General features: G+C 37.3%; 1 protein-coding gene across 1 annotated transcript in view; it reads right to left on the reverse strand.

Annotated features, from left to right (window-relative positions):
* Elp4 (elongator acetyltransferase complex subunit 4) overlaps window positions 1–25567 on the reverse strand; it is a 217886-nt gene that overhangs the window by 145761 nt on the left and 46558 nt on the right. Inside the window, exon 4 of the mRNA XM_059261055.1 lies at window positions 17937–18065. Within this exon, the coding sequence (XP_059117038.1) occupies window positions 17937–18065 (129 nt within the window). The remainder of the gene's footprint in view (window positions 1–17936; window positions 18066–25567) is intronic.

Genomic DNA, 25567 nt, shown 5'->3' on the forward strand with positions numbered 1-25567 from the left:
ACATTACCAAAATGCAAGGTATGCTTTTTAAGTTGCCGTCACTTTTAATGTTTTTAATTATAATATTAGTGTGCTAGAATTCTCAGATTTTGGATGAATCAAGGCAGAAAATTGATTTCATGCTGTGACAGTTTACATACAGACCACAAACAATTCATTAAAATGTAAAAATAAAACTGGCAAATTTTCTTACTATAATTGTTACTAACTTATTTAGATGCTAAGACCAAATATGACAGGAAAAATATTGATAAGGTAGACACAAAGTTTTCATTACTGATGAAAGATTTCAATCTTTTAATAAAGGAAAACAAAACAAATATATTCTTATAGGATAAAAAGTTTTGCAAATTTTTCTATCCAAGACACATAATATTAGCATACAGTCAGATTTCTGAAATACTAGAATCTTTTGAGACCTAGCAATTTCCTTTGAAAATAAAATCTTACTGTTGTTACTCTAACAGTGTTTATCTATAAAAATATCATTGTCATAAAAATTAAATTGCAATTTATTTCAACCTATCATGAAAAAGCAGTTCATTTATTTCATGTGCTAAGAACATGTTGCTTTAATTTTACATATGACAACTTTTATTGCTTACATAACCTACCTTTTACTTTATCATCTGTAGAATAGAGAAAAACTGAAGTTTTCACTATGCTAAAAAATGAAATCTGATGGGAGTCCAGGAGGAAATCTGAGCAACAGAACAACAGCACACTCCAACACCACCACACTAGAGCTCCAGTGTGTTAGGAAGCAACAAACTACAGAGGAAACACACAAATAGTCTATGTAAGCTCTGTCTCACCACTGTCAGCAAGTCTTGTTTCTGAGAGTGTAGCCTAACAGACAGCAAGAATCCAACCACCCACTAAACCACGCAGAGCCCCAGCTCAATCACTAGAACTGGGCTAATCACGATCTTACTATGCTCTCAAAATAATCTATGCAATATTGGCAATTAATGTTGTATACATTTGAACATAATACGAATATTATTATTACTAAGTTATGATTCATTAGAGAATCAGAAAATTTATCATTGTTCTTTGTAATTCCATTGCTTTACTGAAAAAAAATTGTTGCACATTGACATATTAATTATCTACCAGAATTGTTGTGGCTAAACCACTAATTTTAACAAGAGTCTGATATGCTCCCATGACTCGCTGGAAGACTGGTTGGTACTAGAGTCCTACAATTCTGAAGTGAAATCCAGAATGCACTGCAGGCCAGCAATCTGAAGGGTGAGGAGTGAGTGGGTACTAACAATCAGGGAGAAGGCAAGTCCACCTATGACAGAGAAACTAAATCAGTAGTGATACAGGAAGGATTCTTAAAACTACATATTCGTTGGGTTGAGTGACACATTTATGCATTACTAAGTGCCTAACTTCTGTATCCACACCCTCATATTCCCCAAATAGACTAGGACTACACTTGTTGGATTTGGTAACAATTTACATTAAAGGGCATCTCTGATCATCGATATACCTCATTTTGGACTACTTTTACTTCTTTACTCTTAAACCAAAACAGTGAAACTTCATTTTGTTCACAGAAATATAGAAAGCTAAATGTTTTTGTTTGTTTTATTTTCAAACTGGGAATTGCAAAGTAATGCCTAGACTTCGAAAAAAGATGAAGACAAGTGTGGCCAAGGATCATTGGTACAGGTTAGTCACTGAACATAAAATTATTGTGATGGGCCGAAAAAGAAAAAGAGAAAAAGGAAAAAAAGACAGCAAAGAAGCCAGACATAATTCTTATTTCTTAAACTGGAGGCATGCATTTGTAAACAGAAGCAAACTTAAATTTGAGCACTGACAATAAAGTAAAAAGAAGCGATTACTTATGGTAGTATTAATGATTGCAATTTGTTATTTAATTTACTAATTCATTTTATGGAATATACATTACATACCAATAAAGCAAAAACATTCTCTTTCTCTTTCTGAGCTCACATCCTAAAATAGACACAAGAGAAGTACTGAAATGGATATATGACTTTCTACTTTAAATAATGTATTGAAGAAAGTAAAGCAGTGAAAGAGAAAGCAATATTTCATGCAGCATGAAAAAGGAAGTCACTGTAGATGATATAGTATTTCAGCAAACCCCCAGAAAAAAAAAAAACAGAATACTGAATAAATAGGAGAATATTCTAAATTATAACTTACAAAGAAACAATGGAAGTCCCAGGAAAGATGGTGGTTCTGCCTTTTTGTGATCTCTTGAAGTATAAGTTATGATAAGGGGGCTGAGAAGATGCTCAGTCATGCTACACAAGCATGAGGATCTGAGTTAAGATTCCCAATACCCATCTAAAACCCCTTGAAGTCAGAGACCGGCATATCACTGATGCTCACTGGCCAGCCAGCCAGTTGGTTATTTCCAAGTTCAGTAAGAGACACTGTCTCAAAACTTAGAGCGAAAATAACTGAAGAAAGACATTGTGTTGGGCTGGAATACAGCTCAGTGACAGATGCTTGCCTAGCAAGTATGAGGCTTTAAGTTCTGTTCTCATCACTGTAAAACAACAGCAGCAGTAGCAACAACAAATAAAGATTCCTGATATCAATCCAGGCCTCCACGTGAGCACACACACACAAAGTGAGGTCAGAAGGAATATCTTCTATCCTTAGCAGAAGAGGAGTGAAAGAACATTGCAAATCATCAAAGGGAGTGTGAAGCCAAGTGAGAAGTGTGGGGAAAAGGAAGGCTGGCACAAACACAAGCAAGATGAGCTTAAGTCTCACGGAGAAGAAACCTCCAAGGGAAGCAGCAATTGGTATCTAGCCATAACCCTTGGGTCCCTACTGGGCTCGGGGTAGGTGGTAGCTGACAAAAAAGGGCTATCCTGACTTCAGCTAGAGAGCTGTAGGAGACTGGTAGCCAGAGAAATGCTGCGCGGAAGGCGAGTAACCACAAGCTGGGAACATCCTGAGCAGAGAGACAGGTAGGGCAGCCAGAGATGCTGGGGTGGAAGTACTGCACAGGAACCCAATGCTGAGAACATTCACAACCACCTTTGGGTGAAATCAACTAAAAAAAAAAAAAAACCATGGGAAATACTACCTGTAGCTAGAGTTTTCCTGCCTTGCCCACAGTCAGGACAAATCTTTGTCACCCGCCAGTCCCACAGCCGCTCAGACCCAACCAAGTAAACACAGAGACTTATATTGCTTACAAACTGTATGGCCATGGCAGGCTTCTTGCTAACTGTTCTTATAGCTTAAATTAATCCATTTCCATAAATCTATACCTTGCCACGTGGCTCATGGCTTACCGGCGTCTTGACATGCTGCTTGTCATGGCGGCGGCTGGCAGTGTCTCTCTCACTCATCCTTCCACTTCCCAGAATTCTCCTCTCTCCTTGTCCCGCCTATACTTCCTGCCTGGCCACTGGCCAATCAGTGTTTTATTTATACAGAACGATATCCACAGCACTTTCCTTTTTCTTTTTTTTTTTTTTTTTAAAAAGGAAGGTTTTAACCTTAACATAGTAAAATTACACATAATTTAGGAATTTGGGCGTAGCTTTTCTTACTACTTCCTGCTGGAGGGGGGGGGTGTATCTTATGGGGACACAAAGAAAACTTTAGGATTATGGAGTAGTCCATGAGGCTGTATTGTCTGGGCCAGTTGCCTTCAAACCATTCTGGAGGTTGGATCATCTGGGCCATGGTGTCATCGGAGACCTTTCAGGGGGTCTTGGCTGGTCAAACCTGATGTATCTTAATCTGGAACAAATCCATAGCCACTGGCTTTTTGTGGAAACAAAAGCAGAGCCTCCTTTCCAAAGCAACATATCCTTACATCCAAATTTTGAAGTCAAGGTACCTTTAAAATATACATTTTGGCATAACTCAACAGCTTTTGCAATCAAATGTTTTTCTTCAGTTACGAATATCAAAGAGAACATAATCCAGATTCTCTTTGTGGTAGCCATCTTTATGTGGCTTATTTTTTTATATTACCTTGAGTCTACTGCTTTAAACTGCAGCATTCTAAGACTGAAACAGCACTGTGGCTGCTGGCTCCGCCCACTTCAGCTTTCCAACATGGAGGTGGTACGTCTTCTGCTAGCTCTGGGAGCCATCAACTCTCAGAAATAGTGGGTCTATGCTTCTATCAAAGCAGCGTGTAGCCCAGAACTAGTAAGTAGTAAGAGAAGCTATGCCCAAATTCCCAAATATACCAAGCTGGCTTTGGAGATGTGTAAAAGTTAAAACCTTCCTCTTTAAAAAAAAAGGGGGGGGGAAGTGCTGTGGGATGGTCTGTATGTTAAATTGCTCTGATTGGTCAATAAATAAAACACTGATTGGCCAGTGGCCAGGCAGGAAGTAGGAGGGACAAGGAGAGAGGAGAATTCTGGGAAGTGGAAGGCCGAGTGGGGGAGACACTGCCAGCCGCCACCATGACAAGCAGCATGTGAAGACCCCGGTAAGCCACAAGCCACGTGGCAAGGTATAGATTTATAGAAATGGATTAATTTAAGAGTAAGAACTAGATAGCTAGAAGCCTGAGCCATTAGGCCAAACAGTTTAAGCAATATAAGTCTCTGTGTTTACTTGGTTGGGTCTGAGTGGCTGTGGGACTGGTGGGTGACAGAGATTCGTCCTGACTGTGGGCCAGGCAGGAAAACTCCAGCTACAACTACCTCTGCCATGGGTCTACACAGCACCATGGAAACATAAGAAGTGTGTCCAACCCAGCAGAGCAGACAGAGGCATTTTCTCAGGCATGGACTGTGTGGCATTTGGAAGGGAAACAACCAGGATCCAACTCGATTGCATTTTTGAGACTACATATCTTCTCTCCACTTTGCAGAGGTAGCTACAAAACCCAAATGTTGGTGTGGGAAAAACCGTGCTGTGTGTGTGTGTGTGTGTCTAGAAGAAAATACTAGCAGATGTTATATTTTCCATTTACTTTAATTTTTTAAAAAATGAAACCTTTATATTTCAATTGTGCAGCTATTTATTTTTAGCTCAGATCTTGACCAAATAAGCACTTATGACTGTGCAGTTTGTATCCCTAGTCTGTAGTACTCACTTCCTGAAAGACCCCCAGCCTCCCCGCCTAACATAGCTTAGCTCAGCTGTTTTTGAATAAAGCCTGAGAGGTACTGAGGAGTTCAGTTAAAGGTCAGAAAAACACCCTGTACCCTAGACAAGAGCTAGGCGTGGCGAGCTCGGGGAGAAACCACGAGCTGACCTGGGTTTGAACCTGGCCTCATCTGAATCATCCAATCAGAACTGGCCTCATTTGCATCATCCAATCAAAACCCTGTAACCAGGCTTCTTGCCCGAGCTTCGGCTGCCCGACCCTATAAAAACCCTCTGCTCCAGCCCGTGGGCGCGCCAGTCCCTTGAGCTTCTTGAGAGACTGTGTCGCCCCGGGTACCCGTGTTCCTGAATAAAGCCTCTTGCTGTTTGCATCTGATTCGTGGTTTCGGTGTGATCCTTGGGCGAGGGTCTCTCCTGAGGGAAGACTGCCATCAGGGGGTCTTTCATTCCCTCCTTACTTGTATTTGCGCTCCTTTCCCTTTCCCATTTCAGTTCACTTTTAAAAATACCCTCAGATCTAAAGACCTATAAACTATGTTTCCCTATACCACCTGATGTACCTCTGCCTGAACCTTATCAGGGACATAATACCTAGTATCTGTTACTGTAGTTTTACATCAGAATTGTCGTCAAATAATTCTTGGTTACTATAGTCAGTTTTTGTCCTATATAGTAGTGGGAACACAACCCAAGCAAATGCAAAGCACCAAGAAGACTCACATAAAATAGAAAAACTGGAGGACATAATCATTCCCAAAGATATACAAAACACAATAACAACAAAATACACAAATGAGAAAACAAGCCAATAAACTTCTACAAGCTCCTGGCTCCGAGAGTCTGAAATGAAAGACATGAGATAGCTCAAGTGTCAGAGAAGGATTTCAGAATCCCACTTTTGAAAGAAGTCCAGGACCCAGAGAGGAGTCAAATAAGCAGATGAATAAAGCAAGGAAATCAGCTGAGAACTTGACTAAGAGCATTAGCAAAGTAGATGAAAAGATCGGCAACAGGGAAGAGAAATTTAAATTAAAAAAAAAAAACACAGAAAAAAACATTATCAAGGAAACTGAGATTCTGAAATCAACCAAACAGAAATGCTGGACATACACGGTAAAAGATCCACCTTAAAAAAAAAAAAGTGGAAAGCACAGACAAACAAGATCAAGCAGAAGCATGAGTCAGCAATAGGGGCCATGGTAAAGATAATACCACACTTACTAAGAAAAGAATGAGAGCATGACCATGATGTATAAGAACTCAGTAATACAATCAGGAGACCAAACCCAAGAAGCCACAGCACAGAAGGAACTGAGATTAAAAGCCGCAGGAGCTGTTCAATAGCATTATATTAAATATTTTTCAAATAGAGAGAAAGGAATTGACATTCAAACACGAGGCATTTAGAACCCCAAATAGACATGACCAGAGAAGAAACTTTGACCACAGTCAAGATGTCAAAAATACAAAGCAATAGAAATATTATTAGGGCCAGAGAGATGGCTCGGAGGGTGAACACATTTGCTGCCAATGTGATATCTGAGTTCTATCCCTAGGTCTCTCATAGTATAAAGAGATAATCAACTCCTGAAGGGTGTACTCTGACCTCCATATACAGACCATGACAAGAATACACACTCATTCACCAAATAAATAAATAATAAATATATATTTAAAAAAGAAACAATAAAAGTTATAAAACGAGAACATGAACACACAAGGCAAACATATCAAAATAGCACCATATCTCTCATTAACAACCCTAAGAAGTCAGGAAAACATGGAATGCTATGCTTCAAGTCAAGAAAATAAATATCAACCAAGACTGTTGTTCCATCCAGCAAGCTAGTTCTAAAACTTGACCTAGGAATAGGAGCTTTTCAAGACAAGCACAAATGAAGGCAGTTATGACCACTAAGCCACCAATACAGACGGTACTGAAAGGAAGACCATATATAGAGGAGGAAGGAAGAGTCTAATTATGAGATCGCAGGAAATAATAAATTTCATTTGAGAAAAATGAACAACAGACAAGTAGGAGAGCATCAATAATGCCCAATTCCAAAAATAAAAGAAAATAAAAAGGAAAAAGCATATTTTGGTAGTTTGAATGAGAAATGGCCCTCATAGACTCACATATTTAAACTAGCAAAACTCTAATACCAATAAGGAAAACAGAACACACACACACACACACACACACACACACACACACACACACACCAAACCCTGAAACAAAAACAAAAACAACAACAAAAAAACCACAAACAATTCAACTGCCAGAAAAACAGCCAACAACAAAATTACAGGAATTAGAAACCTGTCTCAATAATAATATTCACTTTAAAAGGCCTCAATTAATGAATAGAGATGCAGATATCTAACTGGATTAAAAAACAAGATCCAACTATCAGCTCTGTTAAGAAACATACTTCACTGGTAAGGAAATGCATAGAGTAAAAGGTTGGAATCAACATATCAAATGACTGGAGCCTGAAATTCAGCATGCTGGTAAGATATTCTATTATGTAAGAAAGTCTATTTCAAACCCAAACTAGTGAGATGAAGATAGCCAGATTGGTGTGGACGGATGGCTCAACAGTTAAGGCTACAGAGGACCCAGGTTCAATTTCCAGTAACTACATGGCAGCTCACAACCCTCTGTAACTCAATTCAAGGGGATTCTAAGGTCCTCTTCTAGCTTTTGTGGGTACCATCCATGCATAAGATATACAGACATACACAGAAGCAAAATATCCATTCACATAAAAATTAAAATAAATAAAAATTTAAAGGCCATGTTAATACAAAGAACAAATCATCAAGAAGATATAATTGTAAATATATATGCACTACTGTATCTCCAATTTTATAAGACAAATATTAGTTGGTAATTAGTTGGTATAAAAGATGAAATATGTTCTAATACAACATCAGTGAATAACTTCAGTACCTCCACTTTCATCTTTGGATAAGTCACTCAATTTAAAAACCAATACAGAAACTACAGATTTAGTTGTTACATAATAGAAGAAATAGAATTACTAAATTCATATAGGACATTCTGATTAGCAACTCATGGAACCTTTTCTAAAATAACCCCAAATCTAGGCTGCAAAGCAAATGTTAACAAATGGGCAAAGAACTGAATTCATTTCATATATCTTACCAGACCACAGTAAAATAGAAAAAAAAATCACTGAAAAACAAAACAAAACATAACAGACACTACATATATTCTTGAAGAATGAACAATGAAGTCTTTAGTGAACAGCTGGTCACTGAAGAGACCAGGGGCCAAATTAAATCACTCTTAGAATCAAAGGAAAGAAAACTGTGGCTATGTGTGGGAAGGTTATAGAACCATTAGGAGACTGAGTCCTGATGGAAGAAGTACATCTTTAGGGATGGGTTTTGAGAGTTTATGGCCTCACCCCCTCCAACATGTTTTCTCTGCTTCCTGTTTGTGGTTGGAGATATGATCTATTGGCTTCCTGCTCTGGCCACCTACTACCATGCCTCTCACACCGTTATGGACTCTCCCTGTAGAACTGTAAGCCAAAATAAAGTCTTTCTTCTGTAAGTCACTTTTGATCATGATGTTTTATCACAGTAATAAAAAGTAATTAATGTAAGGGCAATTCAGACTTTCTGGGATAAGGCAGTTCTGTTAAGTTTTCACTGCATTTACATTTAAAAAATTAGAGAGATCTCATAGAATTAACTCAATGATGTAACCTAAGGTCACAGGAAAATGAGAACAATGTGAAATCTCAAAGCATTAGATGGCAAGATACAGTAAAGTTTGAAAATTAATGTAATGTCCATGAAGAGAACAATAGATAAAATGCATCAAACAGAACTTTGGTTCTTTAGAAAAACAAACAAAGCTGTAAAACCTCTAGACAAAATGATGAGAGGGTGGTAGTGGGGAATCCAAATTAAGAATTTTAGGATGAAAAAGAAAATAAGACAGATTCAATGAAATCAGAGGATCATTAAGGAATACTTTGAAAAGTTATAGTCTAAAAAAACCCTGGAAAAATTCCTAGACAAGGATGATCTACCAAAATTAAATCAGGAGTATATGAATAGCTTTAACAGATCCATCTGAAGCAATCACACTGAAGTAGTAATAAAAACTGTACCAACAAAGGAAGCACAGAATAAGGTTGATTCATTGTCAAATTCTACCAAAGCTTTAGCAAAGACCTAACACCAATGCTCCTCATACTGTTCTAGAAAACAGAGAGGGGAAGGACTCTGAACAATCCCCATTCTCCAAAGCCACTATTACCCTGACATTGAAAACAAATAAGGGCAAAACATAAGAAAACTATAGACCAATATCCCTGAGGAGTATAGATGAAAAATCTCAATAAAATATGTACAGACTAGTTTCAAGTTCACATCACATAACTGTGTTTCATTCCAGCTGTGGTGGTTTGAATAAGAATGGCCCCCACAGGCTCATATTACAGAGCAATAATAGTAAAATAAAAATGGTACTGGCACAAAAACAGGCATGAAGATCAATGGAATGAAACAGAAGACCCAAACATAAGTGTGTGTTACTACAGTCGTCTATTTTTTTCCACAAATGGGCCACAAAGATACACTGTAGAAACAACATCGTCTTCAACAAATATTGGTGGGAAAACTGGATGTCCACACTTGAAATAATAAAATTATACCCGAATCCTTTTGGGAATCTGTTTCCCATGCTAGATTACCTTGCCCAGCCTTGACCCAAGGGGAGGAGCTTGGTCCTTCCTCAATTTGATGTGCCATGCTTTGCTCAAGCCCACAGGAGGCCTGCCCCTTCCTGAATGGAGATGGAGGAGGAGTGGAAGGGGAGGGGGACAGATGGGAAGCAGGGGAGGGGGGATGAGAGGAGAGGAGGGAGGGGGAACTGTGGTTGGTATGTAAAATAAATGAAAAAAAATGTTCTTTAAATAATAAAAAAATTATTACCTATTACCTTGTACAAAAACCAATGAAACAGATCAAAGACCTAAGTTTGAAACCAGAAACTGAAACTGCTCCAGGACAACCTAGTAGAACTAAGGCCAACACTTACCAAGTGAGACCTCATAGAACTAAAATGTTTCTACATAGGAAAAGAAACAATCAAGTGAAGAGGAAGACCAAAAAACTGGAGAAAATCTTTGTCAGCAATATTTCTGACAGAGGATTAATATCTAGAATATAGAAAGAATTTAAAAAAAAAAAAGAGTAAAAAGAACAAAACAATACAAAAGACCCATTCCAAAGTAGGCCTGGGACCTGAACAGAGGAGAGAGTTCTCAAAACAAGAAATAAGAGTGGCTAAGAAATATCTTTAAAAAAAATTCATTTAAACTTTGAGATTTCATCTCAACCCCGTCAGAGAGGCTGAGATCAACAAGACAATTGACAACAAATGCTGGAAAGGGTGTGGGAAAGGGGAATCCTCATTTGCTGTTGGTGGGATTGAGACTGGTACAGCCACCCTGTACTTCGTGGAGAATCCTCTAAAAGCTAAAAATAAACCTACCACATGAACTCGCTATACCACTCCTTGGCATATGCCCAAAGGACTTGACATCCTACTCCACAGACACTTGCTCAGCCTTATTCATTTCTGTTCTATACACAACAGGTAGGAAATGGAAACAACTTAAATGTCCTTTAACTGATGAATGGATGGTGAAAATGTTGTTCATATATATATATATATATATATATATATATATATATATATATATTTAGAATACCGTTAAGCTGAAAGAAAAATGAAATAATAAAATTTTCAGGTAAATGGCTGGAACTAGAAAAATTATATTGAGTGGGTTAACTAAGATCCAGAAAGACAAAATGTCTTGTGTTCTCTCTCATATGTTGCTCTTAGCTCCAGATCTTTGGATGTGAGCATATAATCTGCTGTAATCACAGAAACTGAGAAAGTGAACTGGGGCCATGGGGTATGAGGCAACAGAGAAAGAAATAGCAGGATACAAGTGGTTTGAAAGGGAAAAAACTGGAGGGTGGGAACAACCACTCTAATTAGGGAGGGGAGATCATAGTTAACACAGATGGAGAGGGATGGAGGAGGGTAAAAAAACAGTGAAGATGTATGAAAAAGTTATAAGGAATCATAGTATTACCTATTTACTTAACATTACATATAATACATATAATTCTATGTGTATACATGTAGTTACATATAGTTTAAATAAGATTTTCCCACATGGCTGACACCACTCATCCCAAGAGCAACAGAAAGACTCTAACAAAACCTCAATACCAGGCCTAAGAAGCACCGTTTTGAACTGTTGGCCAGGGGAGACAAGAGACTCCCAAAACATTAGAAGCTATTGTTATAGCCTTTGATTTCCCCCCCAGAGGTTGAAGAGAACTCCTTATTGCTGAAGATACCATGTACTTTAGAACACAGGTCCCAGAGGATCAATGTTGGATCTGATTGGAAAGCCTTCTCTCTGGGGCCTAGGTTTTATGGCACCAGAATCTACCATGCAAGCTCCAAAGAAGGGAAGCAACCAATAGTCCTATCCAGCTATGATGCTTGTGAACCATAGCAATGACCAGGATGGCAAAATATCTCTAAGGACACAACAATGGCACACAAATCTTGGTAGTAACCAACAGTTCTCTAATTGTACTTAAGGCCCACTGATAAGAGAGAAATCATGCCTGGTACTGGAAACCTAGCTGCAGCTAGTGAAGTCATGAATCTTGGAGGAAAATCTACAACAGCCAACTCTATTAAACAAGTGTAATTCCTAATTGCATTCTAAATCTATCTTTATATCCATAGCCAAGCATAGCTCATACCATTCATCAAGGAAACTTCTCTTTGCAACAGAGACCATTACAGAAAATCATGACCTATCAAAATGCAGATAACAACTGACCATGTGGTTACTAGCCCCATTGAAGACATCTATAATACAACTCTGATGGGAGAATGTCTTTCTGTATGCTGTAAAAATACCTTGCTCTGATTGGTTGATAAATAAAGCCATTTGGCCAATGGCAAGGCAGCTTAGAGGCAGATGGAAAATCCAATCAGATAGAGAGGAGAAAGACAGAGCAGAGAAGAATCTGCCAGCCGCCACCACAAGAAGCAAGATGTAAAAGTACCGGTAAGCCACAAGCCACGTGGCAAAGTATAGATTTACAGAAATGGGTTAATTTAAGATATGAGAACTAGATAACAAGAAGCCTGCTATGGCCATAGTTTAAAAATAAAATTAGCCTGTGTATGTTTATTTGGGTCTGAGTGGCTGTGGGACAGGCAGGTGAGAGAGATTTGTCCTGACCATGGGCCAGACGGGACACAGGAAAACTTCAGCTACACAACTCCTGGACCTAAGGCTAAGGGAATCATCATGGAAGACAGTATGGAAAGATGGAAAGAACCAGAGACACAGAAACTCTGATGTGTCTTTCTTGTGTCTCCAAGAAATATCAGGGAAGCTACATCCATTAATTGTCAAGAAGGTGGCTACCTAAACAAGGAAGACACCAAAAGACATACTAACATGGAAGCAGGAAATCTCAACAACAGGCAACCAAAAAAATGCTGAGAGCTGGAGAAATAGTCTTCCCCAGGGAAAAGCCCCACAACCGTTTATCTAATACCAAGTCGTCATCCCTGAAACCATATACATACAAGTAACATTATATGAAATGAACAGATTATATTTACATATTTATGTGTATGTGTACCAAAATTAGAAAAATGAGACTGTAAATCTGAGAGAAAGGCAAGAGTGTGTGGGTGTATGGGAGGCATTAGATGAGGGAAAGGGAAAGAAGGAAAATGTCATTATATTTATATTTAATTAAAATTATTAAATAAAATAATTTAAAAGCCAGGAAGCACTGTTTCTTCATGGTCTCTGTTTCAAGTTTTTGCTTGAGTTCCTAACTTGATTTAGCAATGATGGACTGTGACTTGGAGTATAAACCAAAGAAATTCTTTTGCCCCTATGTTGCTGTTGGTCAGTCTTATCAAAGTAAGAGAAGGAAAACTAGAATGTCCTAGTTTGTTTTCTATTGATCTGCTGGAAACCATTACCAAAAGCAACTCAGGGAGGAAAGGGTTTATTACACCTTACAACTCCAAGATCAAACTCGATCACTGACAGAAGTTAGGGCAGGAACTCAAGCAGGAAGCTGGAGGCAGGGACTGAGGTAGAGGCCATAGAGGAATCCTGATTACTGGCTTGCTCTCCATGGCTTGCTCAGCCTTCTTTCTTCTACACCCCAAGACTACCCGCCCAGGGGTGGTAACATCCACAAAATGAGCTGGACCCTCCCATATCAAACACTAATCAAGAAAATACCCCACATACCTGCCTACAGGCTAATTTGATGGAGGCATTTTTCTCAATTGAGATTCCCTCTTCCCAGATGTATGGGGCTCATGTCAAATTGACAAAAAACTAACCAGCACATAGAATAATAAGGAAAAGATAATCTCCTGAGCAGAAAGTACTGGGAAAGTGAATAACCATATACATAGAAGGAAACTAAATCAGTATCTCTTACCCTGTGCAAAAATCAATGGATGGATCAAAGAACTGAATGAATATAAGATCTGAGGCTGAAACTGCTAGAGAAAAAAAGATCAGACACTTAGGCATAGGCACAGGATGGGAAGGCCTCAACAGCACAGGGCATAATCTCAAGCATCCAAAAACAATTCTATATAACAAAGGAAACAGCAGAGTAAAGAGACTGCCTACTTTAATAGTTAACAATTTTTACCCACTATGCATATGAAAGGGGGTTAATATTCACAATCTATAAAGAACTCTAAAAATTAAACATGGTAAAAAAAATCTCCAAATCAAAAAATGACGTAATAAACTTAATAGATAAAGCACATGCCAACTACCACTGAGGTTCGAGCATTCCCTCCATTTCCTCTAAGTTTCAACCTGTCAGTTAACTCTCTGTCCTAAGTAGATGAGCTACATTTCTCCTAGATTCTCAGTCACATATACACTAGGCTAAACATGTGATACACTTTTGAATATACCCAATTCTCCTTTATTAGTTTTTAATATAAACAACTTTATACTCCAGATATACTATGATATATATCACTTGTTGTTTACTAGTAGACATTTAGGTTATTTTCAGTCTTTCACTATTCAAATATGCTGTATGAATGGCTTTTACATATTCTAAAGCTGAGTAAATGTATTCATGAGGTAAATTTTGAAGGCTATTACCAAATATTATCCTTTACAGAAGCTATATTTAAAATTTCTCTTAAAATTGTGCGTGTATGTGATGCATGTTAAGTGTGGACATGTGTGGACCCTAGTCAGCGCTGTGGAGTGGGCTCTCCCCTTCCCCCTTTATGCCGGTTGGGTGTGCAAACCCGGGTGGTTAGGCCAGCGCAGCAAGTGCAGCAAGTGCTCTGACCTGCTGAGCTATCCTGCACTCTTCTACCACTTGTACTCTTATCAGCAAGAATGAGAGTATGATTTTCCCTCTACTGCTAATAAAGTATCTTGACAAACACCTTAGAACACCATGGCGCTGGTTACTGAACACTGACATGGCAGCATTATAGTTTTAAACTACATTTCTCTTGTTGTAACTGAAACCAGACATCTGTTTAATAAGTTTAAGAGTCACAAAAATTTTCTCTTCCTATCTTTGCTGACTTGTAAAAACTGGGTTTTCCTTGTTCATTCTATAGGATCAACATATACAAGGAAAATCAGTCCTTATTTTACATATGAGTACAAATATTCTCTAATTTGTAGTTCGTTCAGTTGTCTAAATCAAAGTTTTAAATCATGTTATTCAAATGAATTATATGTGTAAAAGGTGAGCTTGCTATTATTTAGTGTGCATGTTTTGTACACAGCTGATGGGCGACTACTTGATATTTGCTGACTGAATGAATACATTTAAATTATTAACTATTAATACCTACATTTATTATTATTCACTATGTAGGCATTAGTATAGGTGGTGGACATACAGGAGAAAATAAATTAAATTCTCTATCTTCACAAAGAAGTCTCATCTGATGGAGAAGGTATCCGAACAGTTAATTCTAAAATACTGTGACATATGAAATATGAAGTACTGTACTACTTTTCTCACTGCTATGACTAGCTTATCTGACAAGAAATGAGTTTGTTAGAGCTCAGAGTTCCCTTGAACAGTCTGACATGGTGGAGAAGGTATGGTAGCAGAATATGAAGCAAGTCACATTGTTTCCATAGTCAGAAAGCAGAGAGAAGAATGCTCATGTTCTACGTGCTTTATTTTTTTTTTTTATAAAGTCCAGGACCTCAGCCTATGGAATGGGACGGCCATATTTATTTATTTTTTATTTATTTTTTTTGAATACACACATGAGGTATTTAATGTTTCTTATATTCTCTTCCATTAAGCATTTAAACATTAACATTGTTAAATTTTGTTGAAAAAAGCATACATGATGGGAGTACATCATCTACCTTTGGACTTGTACTCAGGAGGTGGACACATGAGGATCATGAATTCAAATATATCCCTGAATCATTACTGACATCCAAGCCAAATGAAATTACAAGCATATATCTCAAGGGAACTTGTGAAAATATGAAAAACAAAGCCAGCAACAAAAACCCACCACCATTTTACAGACAACCTAACTTGAAAAGTATGATCACACACTGCCTGATATTTAAGTAAACAATGGACCACTTAGATGATGGGTATACCATTCTCTGCAATTACAGCAGAAAAATACCTATCACTAAGAAAAGTACAATAGAAAATGAACAAAAGGCAAAGGAGAAATATAAAGGCAACAAAAGAAACATCACTAAATGTATTTGTCACACATATAGCACACTTTAGTATCTACCTCAAAAGTTTCAAGATAGGAATCACAATGCCGTGATCTCTACCATTAGTCCTAAGTGAACCTGGTAAGTAATTTACTTCCTTCAAGTGTGTGATGAAAAATAAATGAAACATGATTTCTTTTTCTTGAAGCTTAAGACAACTGTGATATCTAAAGTCTTTACCAAATTGTTTAAATAGGGTTTTTCTCTTGTATGAGTTTGTCCCCATTTCCACACTTCAAAATGATATAAATAGACTGTAAAAAATTTACAGCACTAGAGATATGACTGGGCAGTTAAGAAATGTTCATTCCCAGGACCAAGGTCTGTTTTTTGACTTCTTGACATTCATCTCCAAGATCCAATGGTCTAACATTTTCAGGAACCAGTTTGCATGATCACATACCCACACAAACACACACATCACATAATTACAGCATTTTCTAAAAATTCCCCAATGATACCATCAATTTAGAAGGATTGATTTCTTTGGCTTCAAGCCTATATGCTAGTTTTCTCTTACATGGACCAATTCATGATGAAGAAAAACTCTGAAAGCCATTAGATGCCTCAACACCTGTTACAGTAATTAATGCTTACAAGAGGAAAAACCTTCATGTAAAATTGGTTCTATAAACAGTTGTTGACAGCCATATTTAATTGGGTCTTCTCTCCTCAGCTAAATCTCTTAAAAGCACAAGTGTGTCTTCTAGATAATTCCAAATTCACTATAATCACTATAAATCCATCTATACTGGATAGTTTTATGTCAACTTGACACAAACTAGAGTCATCAGAGAGGACAGAGTCTCAGTTGAGGAAATGCCTCCATAAGATCCAGCTATAAGGCATTTTCTTAATTAGTGATCAATGGGGGAGGATCCAGCCCATTGTGGGTGATCCCATCCCTGGGCTGGTGGTCCTGGGTTCTGTAAGAAGGCAGGCTGATGCTGGGTGGTGGTGGTGCACGCCTTTAATCCCAGCACTCGGGAGGCAGAGGCAGGTGGATCTCTGTGAGTTTGAGGCCAGCCTGGGCTACAGAGTGAGTTCCAGGAAAGGCGCAAAGCTACACAGAGAAACCCTGTCTCAAAAAAACCAAAAAAAAAAAAAAAAAAAAAAAAAAAAAAAAAAAAAAAAAGAGGAAGGCAGGCTGAGCAAGCCAGGGGAGGAAAGCCTGTAAGCAGCTCCCCTCCATGGCCTCTGCATCAGTTCCTACCCCCAAGTTCCTACCCTCACTGCTTTTGACAATGAACTGTCATATAGAACTGTGAGTGAAATAAACCCTTTCTTCCTCAAGTTGCTTTGGTCATGTGTTTCATCACAACAATAGTAACCCAGACTAAGACACCATCTCTTATCAATTTAATAGCCAAGCACATCATTTTACTATAATATTCCACTCTGGCTCTAAAGTCTCATATTTAATGCAAAATGAATTTAGCCCATCTGTAAGTGTCCCAAAGTATCAAAGTTCCAATATTACTCAGAAGCTCAATGCCTAAAAGTTTCTTCTAAAATTCTAGGCAATCTCTTCAGGAATATCCCAGGAGCTTGCTAAATAGTCATCCTTGGCTACACAGCAAGTCTTAGTATGCCCTGGACTACAGGACACTTGTCAGAGAAAGAAAAGGAAGGGAGGGAGAGAGGGACGAAGGAAGGAAAGGAAGAAAAGAGAGAATATCTAAATTATTCTGTTAGTGCTTGCTGAATCAGTAAGCTTCATGTTTAGTGAAAGATACTATCTCAGAAAGTAAGGTGGAGAGAGATGGAAGACACATAACATTGCCCTCTATGAACAGACCCACATGAAAGAAAACAAGTTTTATCTCTTATACTTCTAATATACAATGGCACAGAATAATATTACCATTTCAAAAAGAAAAATTGGGCCAAAGCCACAAGACCTAAGACCTAGTAGGGCAGACCAGAGATTCTACAAAGTGAAATGAAATGCATTTGCAAATTTTAGAGGTAGTTTGTATGTTGACTTGCCTGCATCTTGGGTAGAAACTGGTATCGCCAGGCTATTTTCATGTTAACATCTGCGTCTGGTGTTTGAGGATTATGTGCATCATCAAGCTCTTTTTTACTATTATCATCAAGTTGTGGTGCAGGGAGTTCCTAAGAAAACAGAATAATACATTATATGGCATCAGTGTTAAATATGGTAATTTCTTGAACCATAAAGACAGCAATGCTAGAGTTTTCCAATGCATTAAACAAACATGGGTGCCTTGTAATTGATTTAAACACAAACAGAATGAGATAGAGATTTCCTTCCTTCCTCCCTCCCTCCCTCCCTCCCCCTCTCCTTTCCTTCCTTCTTCCCTCCATCCTTTCTTCTTTCCATTTCTGACAAGTGTCCTGTGTAGTTCAGGGCATCCTTAAGGACGACTAGGAACCTCTCCTTCCCTGCTTCAATCTGTCAATTGAGAGAATGACTAAGGTGCACCATCATGTCCAGTTTATGTGGGGCAGAGGATTGAACTCAGGGGTTTATGCATGCTGGAAAGTCTTCTACCAATTGAGCTATATCCTCAGGCCTTAATATAGACAATTCTAAAACAGAAGAGTGGTATAATATCAGATATGAAGTTTAATGTTTTTTAATGAACTATTATTCAAATACATCTGAATTTCTATATTCACAAACATCAATTCTATTTTAGCAAGAAGTAAAGTATATACTAATAAAAATATATACTTAAGCAAAGTATGGAATCAGCACTTATGTACTATATGTAGTTACTGTTGTATTTGCCATGGAATAAAATACATCATTGTATAATCTGTCTACTCATTTGTAATTCTAGAACTCAAAAACTTATTCACTGGAATAATGAATGAAGTAACAGTGGAGAATAAAGACATTTATTTTCCCAATATCAAATTGCTAGTTTTTGCACCTTCAAACTTACTTTTTAAACAATAAAAACAGAATTTAAAATTTTGTATTAAATATAGATACTGAATCCCAATTTATTATTTTGTAAGGTGACCTAGTGAGTAGCTATGAAAGAAACTTTAAAATTATTTTTGTCACATGTTATAAATAAATAAAAACAGCATTTTGTAAGCAAGAAAAGTATGTCATGATTTTTGTTTTTATTTTTTATTAGCCAGAACCACAAATGATGTGGGAATTTACAACAGCAACTATAATTATATTTTAAGTTTATCTAAATTGCAATTTTTATTTTTCAAGATCAAATACTATTTTTTTCCCTCTAGGGGTAGGGAGGACAGGGTCACATTTTATACAGCACAGTTCAGGCTGGCCTGAAACTTAAGATCCTCCCTTCTCTGCCTCAAGACAGCTGGGACTACAGATATGTACCATACAACCATAAGGCCCAGCTTATATGGTTTACAATTAAGGTAAAATCAATACTTTGAAGTCTATTGGTTTTTAATATTTCAGAGTTGTGCAGTTCTCAACATCGAATAAGCTTTCTGTTACTGTGATGGAACACCTAAATGACCAAGATAAAATGAGAAAGGATTTATTTTGGTTCAGAGATACAGTCCATAGTCATCTGGCTGCATTGTTTCCAGGCCTGTTGCTAGGCAAAAAAGTGTAGTGTGGAGGAGTAGAACTTCCCATCTCATGATATCAGAATGTAGGATGCAGGATACAGATAGGTATAAAAAGGATACAAAGCTAAGATATATCTGTCAAAGGCAAGTCCACAATGAACAAGTTCCTCTAATTAGTTCCACCTTCTACAATTCCACCATATCTCACTGGCCTATTCAAATTCTGAATCTTACAATGGATTAACCCATTGATTAGGTCAGAGCCTTCACGATCAAATCATCTCTGGAAATGTCCTTATTGCCATACTCAGTGCCGTGCTATGCAAATCTCCCAGGTGTCTCACTGCAACCAAGTTAACAATAGAGATTAACTATCATAACCACTATCCACCTTCAAGATATTTTCACCATTCTGTAAAGATATTCAATGCATCTTGTAGAGCCAGTATCAACTACTAATCTTTCTGTTTCTATGAATTTGGCTCTCTTGGACATTTTATACGGAGTGATACAAAATTTTATGTCTGGTTTTTTTCATTTAACATGTTTATCCATGTTGTAATATACATCATGAATTCATTATTTTTAATTAGCAAATATTACATTGTATGTATATACTAAATTTTGTTTACCCACATTTACTGGATTATTTCTACCTTTGATTGTTATATTATTATGAATATACAAAAGATTTTATTTATTATTTTTTATTTGAAAAGTGACATATTTGAGTATTTGAAACAACTGTGGCAAACTTTTTGGTCTTAATAAGAAATCAGGTACAGTTTCACATGACATTGACTTAAATCAATAAATAATGTATTCATTGTTTTGAATAGCAATGATATGATGCCTAGCTACAGGACTAGATAGACTCTTACCCCAGATGCATTCTGAGAAGATATCATAATCAGAGTCAAAATAAACACAACACAATTCACTGGAATCTTGATAAATGTCCTAAACAAAAGCTAAGAGCTGATATTATCTCTTATGTAGCTGAAAACATGAAGGCCATGACTGCATGTTTTGTTGCCACACACATTTTAGAGATATGAGTCCTTGGGCAGGTGGTGATACTCACTTTCCTTGTTACACAAGACCCTTAACTCCTGAACACACAAGCTGTGGTGACTAGAATTTTGGCAATGGCTCAGGCTTTGTGCAGTTGCAGTGACTTCAGAAGTGTACTGTGGCCCTGGCTCTGACAGTTTTTATCTCTGGAGGCTACTCAAGTGGCTGAGGGTACCCATTTTACTACAGAGGAAATGAATTCACTGGATTATAAGAATTTTTTTGTGTTTATGAAGGGAAACATGAAAAACAGAACAGCCAGTCATTTATTTACTACCCAAGGAAAAGTAATTTGAACATACTTGAGTATTCCTCTCCTAGCTTCTTCTATATATATGCATGTGTGTCTACACACATACTCATACACATTACAAAATACATATTGACCATTATGTATACTAAGCTATATGCTAACTTATGATCTTTCCATATTATTTATTAAGCACATGATTTTCAATGGCTTTAAAATATTACACTGCATTGCTTAATCAAAATTCAGTTCACCACTTCAGTCTTGTGGACCTTTCGGCTGTTTCCAATGTGAAAATGCCACAACAAGCATAATTCTTTACATTATGCCTCTGTGTCTCAAGTGATCCTCTCTATGATTTATACAGAAAAAAGGAAAAAAAAATATTAAAATAGTCCAGTTTCTAACACTTGGCTTTCCTTAACCTCAACAACTGGTTTATGACAAAAGAAACCAGTAATTTCAGAAAGCTAGGAGCATCATTTGTACGAAAACACAAGGATTGCTGAAAGTCTTTAAAAGGAACTGGTGAGACCCTGGATCCTCCTATATGTTCTCCCAGAGCCAGGATGCTACTTCTCCCTCCTCTGCATCAGAAATGGAGGGCAAAACGGACAAACTCTGAAGTAGGAGCAGAGCAAAGAGATGTGATAAGATGATGGTTTATTGAAGATCTCCAAGGGAAGAGTGATCCAAGTTCCACTCCAACACATACAAAACCACACCACACATACACTACACACACATACACACACATCACATATATGCGTGCATGTGTGCATATACACATCACACATACACACACATGTGCACACACACACATATACCACACACACACACACACACGACTGCTAGGCTGTCGGAACAACAGAAGTCATTCTTAAACAGAACAGGCAAGACGTCAGGAGACTGGAAGACTGTTAGAGATGGATGAGCTTATGAGCCATAAATGAACTAGTTCACAGGTTATGTGCTCAGACACAAAGTCCCTCCAGTTAGTTTTTCAGTCCTTTACCATTGAATACGAACAGAGAGAAATCATCAGATACTTGAGAAAAGCATCTGACATAGAATTCAAATACCAAGACAATTGAGCAAGAAATGGAAATGGTGCCAGGGGAAAATGAAAAACTTTAGAAAGTGTAAAAAGTTATATAACAGTATGTAGAAATAAGGGCATAATAATTCAATGAAAAAACTCAGAAAAAACCCCATCATTTATAGAGGCTAATAGAAGATTTCACACACACACACACACACACACACACACACACACACACACACACTGACCAGAGCTGGAAGATAAACACGATCATATATCTTCAAATAACCAAAAACGAAATAATGAACAGTAAGAACAGGATTAAAAAAAAAAACCTCAGTAGTTAACATGTTACAAAATGCTAGTATAATTATGAGTACTCTAAATAATTAATATTTCAAATCTTAACAAGCATGATGATTCAGTTCATTTTACATATGAAGATTGGAGCTAATTAAGGCTAATTAACTTGTACAAGGTTACAAAACAATAAACATAGCATTTGAGTTTGAGAAGTCTTGCTTTATGGTTAAATTTCCTTTAAATATTTTTATGTCACACTATGTATTTATTACTATTCATGAGTGGGCAAAAGACAGTTTTATTACTACAACCCCATGACAGTTATGGTACATTTCTTAACCATTACACTACACTGCTTCTTGAAGTTTTCCCATTCACAAATCCTTTAAAGAAATTTTTATATGATGCTGGGTTTACAGGCATATGAAATAGGTTATACAGATTAAATATTTACTGATAATAAAGATAAAGAAACTTAATTCAAAACAATTATTTGGCATGGGTATTTTACCAGTTATTAAAGGGGAAAGTGAATTTGCAGGCTAATGAGATGGATGTGTTGTTACACAATGCGTTAAATCTCTTCCAAATAGCTGATACTGCATGACAAAGAGGATTTTCAACATTAGAGTTGATCAATAGTTTGATTGTATGACTGTCAATGTTGAAAAGCTATTTCATATAAGTATTTAGCACAAAATGCCATAGTATATGTATGATCTTTAGTTCTCCCTGGAGTTGGGAAATAGTATGATGATATGTTTATGGGTCCTTCTTTCAATGTATTTTGATAACTCTAAGCCCTTTTTCTTCAGATGATGCTTGCTGAAATGGGGATGATGCTACACTCATCACTGTGGATGCATTCCATGATCATTACCAGGGCAGAAGACACAAAGTTACTACTCTTTGCACATCTAATATTAGCTTTCATATTTTCCTATATATACATAAAATTCAAAACTGTCAATCTATTTAGAGAGACTCCTAGCCATATTATTTTCATAATTTTTTTCTTACAGATACTGAACTAAGATACAAAATTTACTAATTTTCTATATCAAAATATAAAACCTGGGGTTAGCAAGATGGCTCAGCAGGTAAAGTTACCTGTTGCCAAGGCGAATGACATGAGTTCCATCCTTGGGACTCACATGGTGGAAGGAGACAATTGACTCCCACAAGATGTCCTCTGCATACCAAGGCACACGAATACACACAAATAAAAGAAATAAACATGAAAAAGTTCTAAATGAAAATTTGGATTATGTATTACTTTACAATGTCTTCTATTAAATGTCTTAGAAAGAAAGCTTACAATAAGTAATTACGTGAAGACAACCATGGACTGTCTTTATCTATTATCTGTTAATATTTCTAACCATAAATATTAGAAAATTTCCTTTGTCAGATTCCTTTACAAAGTGAAGTTCAATGTTTACTCTAGATCTGGGTATACTACACACAAAATTAACTCAGAATCAACAGGATCATACTAAGTGTGACTCTGAAAGTATCAATATTAAGGTAAACAGAACTACTAAATAGGTGATTGCTGCTGTTAAAACATGTGTATGTTTGTGTACATTATGTGTATATTGTACACATACAAATATGTGTACATACATTTGTATCTATAGAAATAAACAGTAGGATTAATCTAATTAGAAAATCATTTTTAAAGATGTATTTTATTGTTACTTATGTGTATATGTGTATCACTCTGTGTGTATGGCATGTGTATGCAGATGCCTGTGGAGGCCAGAAGAGGGTGTCAGAGTCCCTGGAGCTACACTTACAGGAGGTTGTGAGCTGCTCAACTTGTGTTCCCAGAACAGAATGTGGGAACTCTTGGAAGAGCAACAAATTCTCTCAACTGCTTAGCCATTGCTCCAGCCCCAGAGAAATTTTGATTAGCAAAGAAAACCTTTATCAGAGGAAAAAAAATAGCCTTCATAATAAAAATCTTTTCCAACTACAAATCTGAGAGAAAATTAACAGAGAATCTATAAAGGACTCTAAACATTAAATACTAAACCACTTCAAATCATCCAATCCATGAATGGGCTTATGTTCTCAAAGGAAGACACACAAATGGCTAACAAATACTTGAAAAAGTGTTCAATATCTACAATTACCAGGAACTATAACTTCTCGGAGGTTCCATCTCACCCCAGTCAGAATTGCTATCACTAAGAAGACAAATGACAACAAATTGAAAATCAACATGGCAGCTCCTCAAAAGCTAAAGTTAGAACTACTGCATCCCAGCTGTGCTGGCTAGTTTTATGTCAACTTGATTCAAGCTAGAGTCATCAGAGGTGGGAACCTCAATTGAGAAAATGCCTCTATAAAATAGCGCTGTAGGCAAGCATACAGGGTATTTTCTTAGTGACTGATTTGGGAGGGGCCAGTCCATTGTGGGTAGGGAAACCTGGGAATCCTGGGTTCTATAAGGACACAGGTTGAGCAAACCATGGGGTGTCTCTTAGGTTTTCTATGGCTGTGAAGAGACATCATGACCATGGGCAACTCTAATAAAGGAAAAAAATTATATCATCATGGTGTGACATGGTGGCATGCAGGCAGACATGTTGCTGGAGATGGAGCTGAGAGTCCTATATCTTTTTTTTTTGTTAAGCTTGTAACCTGTATTCTTTTTTTTTTTAAATTTTATTTTATTTTATTTTACAATATAATTTAATTCTACATATCAGCCACGGATTCCCTTGTTCTCCCCCCTCCCGTTCCCCTCCCCTTCCCCCCAGTTCACCCCCCATTCCCATCTCCTCCAGGGCAAAGACTCCCCTGAGGATTGAGATCAACCTGGTAGGAGAGTCCTATATCTTGACTCATAGGTAACAGAAAGTGGTCTGAGTAACACACTGAGTGGAGCTTGAGCAAAGACTTCAAAGTCCATCCCTACAGTGACACACTTCCTCCAACAAGGCCATTCCTACTCCAACAAAGTCACACCTCCTAATAATGCTACTCCCTATGAGCTTATGGGGGTCAATTACATTCAAACTACAACAGGGTGCAAGATAGTAAGAAGCACACCTCCATGGCCTCTGCATCAGCTCCTGCCTCCAGGGTCCTGTCTTGTTAGAGTCCTTGTTCTGACTTTCTTTGATGATAAGTAATGATGTGAAAGTGGAAGCAAATAAACCCTTTCCTCCCCAACTTGCTTTTGGTCACAGTATTTCATCACAGCAACAGTAACATTGAGGCCAGCTACACCACTTCTGGGCACACAGCAAAAGAAATCTAGTCAGAACAGATAGTTGCACATTCACATTTATTGTTGTACTCTTCGCAATAGACAAGATATGGAACCAGCTTAGCTATCTATCAATAGATGAATAAAGAAAATGTGGTTCAAAAACACAAAGGAAGTCTATTCCATCGTGAAGAAGA

Source organism: Peromyscus eremicus, chromosome 4 (genome assembly GCF_949786415.1).
Source record: "Peromyscus eremicus chromosome 4, PerEre_H2_v1, whole genome shotgun sequence".
Classification (NCBI taxonomy): Eukaryota; Metazoa; Chordata; class Mammalia; order Rodentia; family Cricetidae; genus Peromyscus; species Peromyscus eremicus.